This window comes from Schistocerca serialis, chromosome 12, assembly GCF_023864345.2.
Source record: "Schistocerca serialis cubense isolate TAMUIC-IGC-003099 chromosome 12, iqSchSeri2.2, whole genome shotgun sequence".
Lineage (NCBI taxonomy): Eukaryota > Metazoa > Arthropoda > Insecta > Orthoptera > Acrididae > Schistocerca > Schistocerca serialis.
Window position 1 is genome coordinate 113,744,904 of NC_064649.1, and position 13,903 is coordinate 113,758,806.

The window sequence follows — 13,903 nt, forward strand, 5'->3', positions numbered from 1 at the left end:
CATAAAGCGCCTTGTTGACGTATCCTTTTGAATGAGGCGCTTTATGTTTTTTAAATGTTTTAGCGTTGACAAAACGTTTATGACATGCTGATTTTATTCGCTTGCCATCCTGTGTGTGGGGCTAGCGTAAAATGACCGTGTTTTACACAAAACAAAACAAAAGACCTGAAGATGACAGCTAAGTGTGTTGGAACCGGATGTCTTCAATAAAAAAACATTATCTTCGTTGTTGAATAGTTTTCAACAATTATAACAGATCGCCCCTCAATACTCTCAAAATGAGAAAATTCAATCTACTAAGGATTAAAGATTTTAGCCGAAAGATCTTCGGAAGTGGAAAGCCACACACATTAACACAAGCGCAACTGAGACACACGCGGCCACTTTCTCTCTATCCATCTGAGACTCATTAGCCGTTGGCAGTGGTCATGTCTGTGTGAGTCATATTTGTGTGTATATGTGTGTGCTTTCTATTTATGAAAAAGGTAGTTTCGCCGAGAGCTAACTTTAGTAGTATTTTCGTTTTGCCTGTCTGCAACTCATTGTCTCATCTATATGGTGAACAGCAATCTATCTTTTTGAGACTATTGTTTTATGTGCGAATTTGCGTATTAAAGAATAACAACAAAGTGTCGTTTACATGTAGGCTAGTGAGTGAGGCCCGCTTATGCAGTGCTCTGTTGTGTTTTGCAGGTGCTGTGTGACGGGGACCCTGCCTGGGTGATGACCTCTGGGGGCAGCGTCCCAGATGGCGCAGTGCCCGGGGGAACCACCAGCGAGGGCGAACGGCTTTTCATTGGCCGCGTCATGCACGACGGCGCCTTCTCCGTGGGAAAGGTATTTAAAGACACCCTCCGTAGGCTAGCACGGGACGGTTGCCAGGGGCAGTACATGAAGGGCAGTCGTATCAACACAAAAGTCACCATAAATTCCACACGAGTGCAGTTTTGGTTTTAATTGTTAAGTTACTGGTAGCTTTCCTAAGAACACGTTTGTCGTAGTGTCTCTCAGTTGTAGCCATCTGCGAAGTGGAATTCCGAGTGAACAAACAATTAATTACACACACACTGAAGCGCCAAAGAAACTGGTGTAGCCATGCGTATGTAAATATGCTGCTGCTGCTGTGGTCTTCACTCCTGAGACTGGTTTGATGCAGCTCTCCATGCTACTATATTTTGTGCAATCTTCTTCATCTCCCAGTACCTACTGCAGCCTACATCCTTCTGAATCTGCTTAGTGTATTAATCTCTTGGTCTCCCTCTACGATTTTTACCCTCCACGCTGCCCTCCAGTACCAAATTGGTGATCCCTTGATGCCTCAGAACCCTTCTTCTAGTCTAGTTGTGTCACAAACTCCTCTTCTCCCCAGTTCTGTTCAATACCTCCTCAATAGTTATGTGATCTACCCATCTGATCTTCAGCATTCTTCTGTAGCACCACATTTCGAAAGCTTCTATTCTCTTCTTTTCTAAACTATTTATCGTCCACGTTTCACTTCCATACATGGCTACACTCCATACAAATACTTTCAGTAACGACTTCCTGACATTTAAATCTATACTCGATGTTAACAAATTTTTCTTCTTCAGAAACGCTTTCCTTGCCATTGCCAGTCTACATTTTATATCCTCTCTACTTCGACCATCATCAGTTATTTAGCTCCCCAAATAGCAAAACTCCTTTACTACTTTAAGTGTCTCATTTCCTAATCTAATTCCCTCAGCATCACCTGACTTAATTCGACTACATTCCATTATCTTCGTTTTCCTTTTGTTGAAGTTCATCTTATACCCTCCTTTCAAAACACTGTCCATTTCGTTCAACTGCTCTTCCAAGTCCTGTTCTAGGCGCTCAGTCAGGAACCGCGCGACTGCTACGGTCGCAGGTTCGAATCTTGCCTCGGGCATGGATGTGTGTGATGTTAGGTTTAAGTAGTTCTAAATTCTAGGGGACTTATGACCACGGATCTTGAATCCCATAGTGCTCAGAGCCATGTGAACCATTTTGTTCCAAGTCCTTTGCCGTTTCTGACAGAATTACAACGTCATTGGCGAACCTCAAAGTTTTTATTTCTTCTCCATGGATCTTAATACCTACTCCGAATTTTTCTTTTGTTTCCTTCACTGCTTGCTCAATATAAAGATTGAATAACATCGGGGAGAGGCTACAACCCTGTCTCACTCCCTTCCCAACCACTGCTTCCCTTTCATGCCCCTCGGCTCTTATAACTGCCAACTGGTTTCTGTACAAATTGTAAATAGCCTTTTGCTCCCTGTATTTTACCCCTGCCACCTTTAGAATTTGAAAGATAGTACGCCAGTCAACATTGTCGAAAGCTTTCTCTAAGTCTACATATGCTAGAAACGTAGGTTTGCCATTCCTTAATCTTTCTTCGAAGATAACTCGTAGGGTCAGTATTGCCTCACGTGTTCCAACATTTCTACGGAATCCAAACTGATCTTCCCCGAGATCGGCTTCTATATGTAAACAGACATATGTAAACAAGCAGAAATTGGCGCTGCGGTCTGTGACGCCTATATAAGACAACAGGAGGTTTGGCGCTGTTGTTACACTGCTGGCCATTAAAATTGCTACACCACGAAGATGACGTGCTACAGACGCGAAATTTAAACGACAGGAAGAAGATGCTGTGATTTGCAAATGATTAGCTTTTCAGAGCATTCACACAAGGTTGGTGCCGGTGGCGTCACATACAACGTGCTGACATGAGGAAAGTTTCAACCGATTTCTCATACACAAACAGCGGTTGAACGGCCTTGCCTGGTGAAACGTCCTGGTGGTGCCTCGTGTAAGGAGGAGAAATGCGTACCATCTCGCAGTGAACGCACGCTGGAAGCGTGTATTCGTCATTGCCATACTGGCGTATCACCCGGGGTGATGGTGTGGGATGCCATTGGTTACACTTCTCGGTCACCTCTTGTTCGCATTGACAGCACTTTGAACAGTGGACGTTACATTTTAGATGTATTACGACACGTGGCTCTACCCTTCATTCGGTCCCTGCGATACCCTACATTTCAGCAGGATAATGCACGACCGCATTTTGCAAGTCCTGTACGGGCCTTTCTGGTTACAAAAAATGTTCGACTGATGCCCTGGCCAGCACATTCTCCGGATCTCTCACCAACTGGAAATGTTGGGCAATGGTGGCCGAGCAACTGGCTCGTCACAATACGCCAGTCACTACTCTTGATGAACTGTGGTATCATGTTGAAGCTGCATGTGCAGCTGTATCTGTACACGCCATCCAAGCTCTGTTTGACTCAATGCCCAGGCGTATCAAGGCCGTTATTGTGGCCAGAGGTGCTTGTTATGGGTACTGATTTCTCAGGATCTATGCACCCAAACTGCGTGAAAATGTAATCACATGTCAGTTCTGGTATAATATTTTTGTCCAATGAATACCCGTCTGTGTTCTTGGTGTAGCAATTTTAATGGTCAGTAGTGTAGATTGGTTACTGCTCCTCCAATGGCAGGTAATCAACACTTACGTGACTTTGGACGTGGTGTTATAGTCGGCGCACGAGCGACGGGTCACGGCAACTGCGAGGTAGCGATGAAGTGGGGATTTTCCTGTACGACCGGATTTTCCTGTACATGAATATTAGGAATACTGCAAAACATCAGATCTCCGAAATAAAGATCCTGCAAGAACGGGACCAACGACGATTGAAGAGAATCATTCAACGTGACGGAATTGCAACCCTTCCGCAAATTGCATCTGGTTTCAGTGCTGGACCATCAACAAGTGTCAGCTTGCAAACCAGTCAACTAAACATAATCGATACCGGCTTTCGGAGCTGAAGTCCCACTCGTGTACCCTCGTTGAGCGCACGACACAAAGAATTCTTCCTCGCCTGGGCCCATCAACATCGACATTGGAATGCAAATAGGTTGCCTGGTCCCAACGAGTCTCGTTTCAAATTATATAGAGAGATATATGTGAATGGTTATGGAGACAGCCTCATGAATCTATGGACCCTGCATGTCAGCAGGGGACTGTTCAAGCTGGTGGAGGCTCTGCAGTGGTGTGGAGCGTGTGCAGTTGGAGTGATATGGGACCCCTGATACGTCTAGATACAACTCTTGACAGGTGACACGTACATTAAGCATCCTGTCTGATCACCTCCATCCATTGGTGTCCACTGCGCATTCCGACGAACTTGGGCAATTCCGGCAGGACAATGCGACACGCCATACGTCCAGAATTGCTGCAGAGTGGCTCCAGGAACACTCTTCTGAGTTTGAACACTTCCACTGGCCACCAAACTCCTCAGAGATGAACGTTATTGAGCATATCTGGGATGCCTTGGAATGTGCTGTTGGAAAGAGATCACCACCCTGCAAGATTCATGATGTCAGTTCCCTCCATCACTACTTCAGACACTAGTCAAGTTGATGCCATTCAATCCCAGTAGGCTGTGAACACTACGTTGACTTCCTGTCATAAATATATTAGGTATAAGTAGGATAAGTAGGAACGTAATGGCCATGTGGTGCCAAGTATATACCACTGCCATTCCTCGTAATTTGGCAAGTGGCGAGCACATGATAACATCTTGTCCCCGCACCCCTATCTTCTCTGCCCCCCCCCCCCCTATTCCTATATCAACCCCTCCACTCTCGTAAGTTGTCAGGTCCCTTTCTTGGAAATAGGCCACTCAAAGAGTTTCTAAGCCAGTACACACACACACACACACACACACACGCACGTACACAAACATACACAGGCACACAAAACCACGTAGTCCAGGCTTCCAATACAAGAATAATGTTTCTGAATAATAATGCCGATGAACTAAAGTTTCATCCAACAATTTGCAAATAGAAAACACTCGCAATACAAAGGGCAATTTGGGAAATACATAAACGCACAGGCTCATGAGACCAGCTGTCAGTTTCAAAAATCCTCCCGCGCACCACACTGCAATGGTCATTTACTACTACTTAGCTGAGCATTACAAAGACGAACCACAATAACGAATAAAAACAGTTTATGCATGCAGATATGTAACATACCAAATAACATTCAATTCACTACGGAAATCAAAGCAGAAGAAACAATAGGCTATCTTGACCTCAAAATTACAAAATCCATCAACGGACACAGTTTTAACACATTCAGAAAATGAACAGCTACAGGCAATATTTCACTCCATGCGTTTAGTCTTTCAGGTAGACAAATTTATAGCTCATTATCAATCTCATTGTCAACATTAGAAAGTTAATGTGACACGTCAGACTGATGCTTCACTCCCTGTTAATCTGTAAAGGCTGAATTAAGATATTTCGATGAAAATGAAAGAACACCATTAATTATTATGAATTTTTTTACACAGTAAAGTAAACTACAACTTTATCTACACTACGGTGGCCCCATCCTATGGTATTATCTTATCAAACATTTGTTATCATCTGCTGATAATTCCTTATCTTATCAGCCCACCTAATTTTACACATCTATCTGTAGCACCACATCAGGAACGCTTCGATTCTCTTCTTTTATGATTTTCCCAGAGGTCGTTCACCTGCATAAGACGCTGTATTCGAAATGTGCACTCTCAGAATTTTCTTCCTCAAATTAAGGCCTACGTTTGATGCAAACAGACACCTTTCACCCAGGAATGTTCTTTTTTGCATGTGCTAGTATTCTTTTCACATCCTTCCTGCTGTGCGTTTTTCTGCTTAGGAGGTAGCAGAATTCTATAACTTCACCTACTCGATGTCACCAATTTCGATGTTAAATTTATCCTCAATCTAATTTTTGATACTCCTTATTACTTTCATCTTCCTTCTCTTTACCCTCAGTCCATATTCTGTAGTAATTTGACTGTTCATTCCATTCAGCAACTACCTCAGTTCTTCTTTACATCCACTGAGGACAGCAATGTTATCAGTGAATCTTTTCAAGATCATCTTCGATGTCTATGTTGAACACTAGAGGCTGAAGATTGCATCTCTGTGTTACACCTTTTCCAATCCGATCACTTTATTCTTTTCCTTCGATCCTTACTTTTCTCTCTTGGTTCTTGTGTAGGTACACTACTGGCCATTAAAATTGCTACACCACGAAGATGATGTGCTACGGACTCGAAATTTAACCGACAGGAAGAAGATGCTGTGATATGCAAACGATTAGCTTTCCATAGCATTCTCACAAGGTTGGCGCAGGTGGCAACACCTACAACGTGCTGACATGAGGAAAGTTTCCAACCGATTTCTCACACACAAACAGAAGTTGACCGGCGTTGCCTGGTGAAACGTTGTTGTGATGACTCGTGTAAGGAGGAGAAATGCGTACCATCACGTTTACGACTTTGATACAGGTCGGATTGCAGCCTATCGCGATTGCGGTCTATCGTATCGCGACATTGCTGCTCGCGTTGGTCGAAATCCAATGACTGTTAGCAGAATATGGAATCGGTGGGTTCAGGAGGGTAATACGGAACGCCGTGTTGGATCCAAACGGCCTCGTATCACTAGCAGTCGAGATGACAGGCATCTTATCCGCATGTCTGTAACGGATCGTGTAGCCAGCCACGTCTCGATCTCTGAGTCAACAGATGGGGACGTTTGGAAAATAACAATCATCTGCACGAACGTTTGCAGCAGCATGGACTACCAGCTCGGAGACCGTGGCTGCGGTTACCCTTGACGCTGCATCACAGGAGCGCCTGCGATGGTGTACTCGACGACGAACCTGGGTGCACGAATGGCAAAACGTCGTTTTTTCGGATGAATCCAGGTCCTGTTTACAGCATCATGATCGTCGCATCCGTGTTTGGCGACATCGCGGTGAACGCACATTGGAAGCGTGTATTCGTCATCGCCATACTCGCGTATCACCCGGTGTGATGATACGGGGTGTCATTGGTTACACGTCCCGGTCACCTCTTGTTCGCATTGACGGCACTCTGAACAGTAGACGTTACATTTCAGATGTGTTACGACCCATGGCTCTACCCTTCATTCGATCCCTGCGAAACCCTACATTTCAACAGGATAATGCACGGCCGCATGTTGCAGGTCCTGTACGGACCTTTCTGGATACAGAAAATGTTCGATTGCTGCCCCGGCCAGCACATTCTCCAGATCTCTCACTAATTGAAAACGTCTGGTCAATGGTGGCCGAGCAACTGGCTCGTCACAGTACACCAGTCACTACTCTTGATGAACTGTGGTATCGTGTTCAAGGTGCATGGGCAGCTGTACCTGTACACGCCATCCAAGCTCTGTTTGAGTCAATGGCCAGCCTTATCAAGGCCGTTGTTACGGCCAGAGATGGTTGTTCTGGGTACTGTTTTCTCAGGATCTATGCACCCAAACTGCGTGAAAATGTAATCACATGCCAGTACTAGCATAATATATTTGTCCAATGAATACCCGTTTATTATCTGCATTTTTTTTGGTGTAGCAATTTTAATGGGCAGTAGTGTAGGAACGTAATGGCCATGTGGTGTCAAGAATATACCTCTGATCTCAGGGAATGGCGAGCACATGACGACTTCTTGTTCCCGCACCCCTATCTTCTATGTCCCCCTCTCCCATCCCTCTACCAATTCTCCACTCTCGTAAGTTGCCACGTCCCTTTCTTGGAAATAGGCCACTAAAAGAGTTTTTAAGCCTGCAAACACACACACACACACACACACACACACACACACACACACAGACACAGACACACAAAACCACACGGAGTCCACACAAGAAGAATGTTTCTGAATAATAATGCCATAGAATTAAAGCTTGATCCAACAATTTGCAAATAGGCAGGAAACATTCTTGTTGTTGTTGTGGTCTTCAGTCCTGAGACTGGTTTGACGCAGCTCTCCATGCTACTCTATCCTGTGCAAGCTTCTTCATCGCCCAGTACCTACTGCAACCTACATCCTTCTGAATCTGCTTGGTGTATGCATCTCTTGGTCTCCCTCTACAATTTTTACCCTCCACGCTGCCCTCCAATGCCAAATTGGTAATCCCTTGATGCCTCAGAACATGTCCTACCAATCGGTCCCTTCTTCTAGTCAAGTTGTGCCACAAACTCCTCTTCTCCCCAATTCTATTCAATACCTCCTCTTTAGTTATGTGATCTACCCATCTAATCTTCAGAATTCTTCTGTAGCACTACATTTCAAAAGCTTCTATTCTCTTCTTGTCCAAACTATTTATCGTCCATATTTCACTTCCATACATGGCTACACTCCATACAAATACTTTCAGAAATGACTTCCTGACTCTTAAATCTATACACGATGTTAACAAATTTCTCTTCTTCAGAAACGCTTTCCTTGCCATTGCCAGTCTACATTTTATATCCTCTCTACTTCGACCATCATCATTCTTAGGACAAAACAACAATTTAGGATCACCAACGCTCAGGAACTAGCCTGAAAATACGTAAACGCAAAGGCTCATGAGGCCAGATGTCAATTTCAAAAATCCTCAGCACAACACATTGCAAAGGTCGTTCACTAATACTTAGCTGAACATACAAAGACGAACCACAATAACGAATAAAAACAGTTTAAGCCTGCAGATATGTAACATACCAAATAACACTCAATTCACTATGGAAATCAAAGCAGAAGAAACGACACGCCATCTTGACTTCAAACTTACAAAATCCATCAACGGACACAGTTTTAACAAATTCAGAAAATGAACAGCTGCAGACAATATTTCACGTGGCTTTCACTGCATGAGTTTCGTCTTTCAGGTAGACGACTTTGCAGCTCAATATCAATCACTTTATCAACATTACAAAATTAATGTTACGTTTCAGACTGATGCTCCACTTCCTGAATTGTGCACGGTGAAGAAGGATATTTCGGTGAAAATAAAAAGAACACCATTATTTATTATGAATTCTTTTAGACAGTACAGTAAACTACAATCCATAAGTTTTATCTACAGTACAGTACCCCATGCTATGCTATTATCTTATCAAATGTTTGTCATTGTCTGCTGATAATTCCTTATCTTACCAGTCCACCTACTTTTACGCATCCATCTATTGGACAACATCTGAAACGCTTCAATTCTCTTTTTTATGGTTTTCCCAGAGGTCATTCACCTGCATAAGATGCTGTGATCGGAGCGTGCATTCTCAGAAATTTCTTCCTCAAATTAAGGTCTACATTTGATACTAGCAGACATCTTTCACCCAGAAATGTCCTTTTCTGCAAGTGCTAGTATTCTTTCCACATCCTTCTTGCTGTGCATTCTTGTACATACAAGGTAGCAGAATTCCATAACCTACTCCGAGGTCACCAATTTCAATGTTAAATTTATTCCTTATTTTTGATACTCCTCATTACTTTCATCTGCCTTCTCTTTACCCTCAGTCCGTATTCTGTAGTCATTTGACTGTTCATTCCATTCAGCAGCTACCGCAATTCTTCTTTACATCCACTGAGGACAGTCACGTTATCAGTGAATCTTCTCAAGATATCTTTTCAGCCTGAATTTTTAATCCCGCTCCAAATCTTTCTTTTACTTCAACCATTGCATCTTGGATTTGTATGTTGAACAGTAGAGGCGAAAGATTGCATCTCTGTGGTACACCTTTTCCAATCCTATCACACAGTTCTTTGCCTTCGAGCCTTACTTTTCTCTCTTTGTTCTTGTGTATGTAGTATATTACCCGTATCTCCCTACAGCTTACATCTATTTTTTTCAGGATTTCGGACTTTTTGCTCTATTTTACTTCGCCGAACGCTTTTTCTGGCTCGACAAATGTTATGAACGTCTCTGTATTTTTCTTACGGCCATTGTCAAATTCAGCATCAGAACTATCTCTCTTATGCCTTTATTTTTCCCAAAGACGGCCCGATCTTCATCTAGCAAATCCTCAGTTTTCGTTTCCATTCTTCTATACACTAAAGTAACAAGAACGAAAATAGCCTCACACTGCAAATATGAAAGCATAAAGTTTTTATTCCATGAATGATTTTGGGACTTCATACCCCTTTATAAAATGGTTCATATGGCTCTAAGCACTATGGGACTCAACATCTGAGGTCCCCTAGACTTAGAACTACTTAAACCTAACTGACCAAAGGGCATCACACACATCCATGCCGCAGGCAGGATTCGAACCTGCGACCATAGCAGCCGCGTGGTTCCCTTACTGAAGCGCCTAGAACCGCTCTGCCACCCACATTGTAAAGTTTTTTCCCAAAATTACTTACGTCATAGGGATAACAGTGTTTCTAGTTATGTGTACGTTTTAGATATTCTAGCAGCTGTAAGGTTTGGTTAAAGTTCTTGTGCTTAAGTCATTATAGTGTTTACAATTAGTCATATTAAATACTATCTACTAAATCAATCATGCTGTGCATATTTAAATGTTAATGTCATACCATGATATTGCTGATTAATTTGAAATTGAACTGAACCTAGTAATAGTTGGCGTGTACAGCCACACTCTATGAGCAAAAACATGTATAGTATTGACGCCAGTGTCTAGAGGGGACACCAGTGAACAATAATTTGAGAGGTACATTGAAATGTAATGAATACAATTTTGCGCCCAGTATGGTATAAATTATGTGACTATCCACCAGTGATACGTCATATCAGTAAGCAGATGTTGCTAAGATCACAATAATGACATAGTCTGAGGCATGGCCTTATCATGTTATATGTTTGACAGTGTCATGTTGCTTTGGCATCAGTGTGACAAAACTGGAAATGTTTGTGACATGGTAAAGGACTAATCTGTGCAATGTGGGCTTCTTAATCGTATTCTCGGAGCAATATAGTAGTCAGAACGTAAAAGGTAGATCAATAGTTATAAGTAACCATTAATACAATAAGTATACTTCTTTAGGTGAACGCAGATGGCTGAGCATTTAGATGAAGTAGTGTCAGAAACTGCCGTTACGTTATTACTCCATTCAGGCAATATTACGAGGTGCATTCAAGTTCTAAGGACTCCGATTTTTTTTCTAATTAACTACTCACCCGAAATCGATGGAACTGGCGTTACTTCTCGACATAATCGCCCTGCAGACGTACACATTTTTCACAACGCTGACGCCATGATTCCATGGCAGCGGCGAAGGCTTCTTTAGGAGTCTGTTTTGACCACTGGAAAATCGCTGAGGCAATAGCAGCACAGCTGGTGAATGTGCGGCCACGGAGAGTGTCTTTCATTGTTGGAAAAAGCCAAAAGTCACTAGGAGCCAGGTCAGGTGAGTAGGGAGCATGAGGAATCACTTCAAAGTTGTCATCACGAAGAAACTGTTGCGTAACGTTAGCTCGATGTGCGGGTGCGTTGTCTTGTTGAAACAGCACACGCGCAGCCCTTCCCGGACGTTTTTGTTGCCATGCAGGAAGGAATTTGTTCTTCAAAACATTTTCGTAGGATGCACCTGTTACCGTAGTGCCCTTTGGAACGCAATGGGTAAGGATTACGCCCTCGCTGTCCCAGAACATGGACACCATCATTTTTTCAGCACTGGCGGTGAATCTGTGTGCTTCCATTGAGCTGACTGGCGCTTTGTTTCTGGATTGAAAAATGGCATCCACGTCTCATCCATTGCCACAACCGACGAAAAGAAAGTCCCATTCATGCTGTCGTTGCGCGTCAACATTGCTCGGCAACACGCCACACGGGCAGCCATGTGGTCGTCTGTGAGCATTTGTGGCACCCACCTGGATGACACTTTTCGCATTTTCAGGTGGTCATGCGGGATTGTGTGCACAGAACCCACAGAAATGCCAACTCTGGTGGCGATCTGTTCAACAGTCATTCGGCGATCCCCCAAAACAATTCTCTCCACTTTCTCGATCGTGTCGTCAGACCGGCTTGTGCGAGCCCGAGGTAGTTTCGGTTTGTTGTCACACGATGTTCTGCCTTCATTAAACTGTCGCACCCACAAACGCACTTTCGACACATCCATAACTCCATCACCACATGTCTCCTTCAACTGTCGATGAATTTCAATTGGTTTCACACCACGCAAATTCAGAAAACGAATGATTGCACGCTGTTCAAGTAAGGAAAACGTCGCCATTTTAAGTATTTAAAACAGTTCTCATTCTCGCCGCTGGCGGTAAAATTCCATATGCCGTACGGTGCTGCCATCTCTGGGACGTATTGACAATGAACGCGGCCTCATTTTAAAACAATGCGCATGTTTCTATCTCTTTCCAGACCGGAGAAAAAAAATCGGAGGCCTTAGAACTTGAATGCACCTCGTATAGTGGTTTTCTGTCGATTCTTGACGTCAATTGCCTCAAGCACTACTTCAGACATTAGTCGAGTCCACGTCACGTCGTATTGTGGCGCTTATGCGTGCTCGCGGAGGCCCTAGTGGTGTACCACTTTCTTTTGCTCTTCAGTGTTGTACCAACATGGGCACACACCTCATTCGAGATTTGACATTGCAAATGCATCTTCGTCACTAGCCGTAAATTCCGTTAAGTACCACTTACACTTTTTGTGTTTGCTTATTGCGTTTGTTCTCTTCTTCCCACAGGTGCAGCCGTCGCACGGCGTGTGCTACATCCCGTACGGGGGTGAGGAAGTGGCATACGGCGAGTACGAGATCTTGGTGGGTCGATAGACCAGGAACGTCCAGGCGAAGCCACACACTGCCGGAGGAGGCAAGACTGACTGATTTGCCGCGTCCAAAACTCACATACACGTGCTGTCAGACCATTCAATTATGTCAATAAACACTCTGTCTGCTCATTGCCTTGTTTCTGTTGTGTCGCTCAGTCCACGGCCTTTTCATAAACTCCCTTGTCCATACATATTGTTCCCACTGTTCTCCTGATGTCCGAATTTTTACCAATTTTTTTTTTAATTTGTGGTAAGTTCCTGGGGACCTAACTGCTGAGGTCTTCGGTCCCTACACTTACGCACTACTTAATCTAAATTAAACTAACTTACACTAAGGAGAATACACACACACCCATGCCCCTTGGAGGACTCGAACCTCCGACGGGGGGAGCCACACGAACCGCGGCAAGGTGCTTTTAATCAAACAGTTCATTTATTTGTTTACATGAATTTCTTATTCAGCCACCAGCAGATTGGTGTCTTCAGGCCCTCTCTTACATCGAACAAGGAGTTACTTACGGGTACAAAGAAAGATCACTAAACATTTTTAATTTCTGTGTTTTCATAGCCCTGTGAGTTACGTTTGGGTTTTGGTTGTTTTGGAGAGGAGACCAGACAATGAGATTAGGGAAGGACGGGAAAGGAAGTCGGCCGTGCCCTTTGAAAGGAACCATCCCGGCATTTACCTGGAACGATTTAGAGAAATCGCAGAAAACCTAAATCATTATGGTCCGACGCGGGATTGAACCGTCGTCCTCCCGAATGCGAGTCCAGTGTGCTAGCCACTGCACCACATCGCTCGGTGAGTTACGTCTGGGAAATACACTGTTGGACCAAAATACACTGTCTGACAAAAATAGCCAAGCATCCAGAGTACACAGGTCGATGTCAAATACCTAAAAATATACCTCTTCCCGGTTTGTGCGATTTTAAGTTGGTGCTTGAATCTAGCATCTTTTTTTTTAATTTTTTAATTTTTTTGTGTTGATATTCCCGTTGCTTTGGGTTTAGTTATCGACTGTCGTTTCTTATTTGTAGTACACTGTTACTATTTGAGTTCACGTACTGTCATTATGTCGCTCGGAGATAATGAGTGGATTGTGGACGCTAGCTAATTGAGTATCAAATGGAGAAAGAGGAAGATTTCCACCATATTATTCTGTTTGAGATAAATAGAGGGGCGATAGCAACGGAGGCAGCCAAAAAGATTAGCGCCGTTTTTGAGGATAATGCCACTGGACAGAGCACGGCAATAAAATGGTTTTCCCATTTTAAGGGGGGTAGGATGTCAAACGGGCCGACTTGGAGCAG

At 43.6% G+C, this 13,903-nt stretch overlaps 1 protein-coding gene across 3 annotated transcripts in view; it reads left to right on the top strand.

Annotated features, from left to right (window-relative positions):
- Nucleotides 1-12,721, top strand: part of LOC126428169 (natterin-3-like) — a 112,746-nt gene extending 100,025 nt beyond the window's left edge. For all 3 annotated transcript variants that reach the window (XM_050090083.1, XM_050090081.1, XM_050090082.1), the window contains exons 4-5: nt 694-837; nt 12,507-12,721. In XM_050090083.1, the coding sequence (XP_049946040.1) occupies nt 694-837; nt 12,507-12,593 (231 nt within the window). In that variant the 3' untranslated portion in view covers nt 12,594-12,721. The remainder of the gene's footprint in view (nt 1-693; nt 838-12,506) is intronic.
- The last annotated feature ends 1,182 nt before the right edge of the window (nt 12,722-13,903 follow it).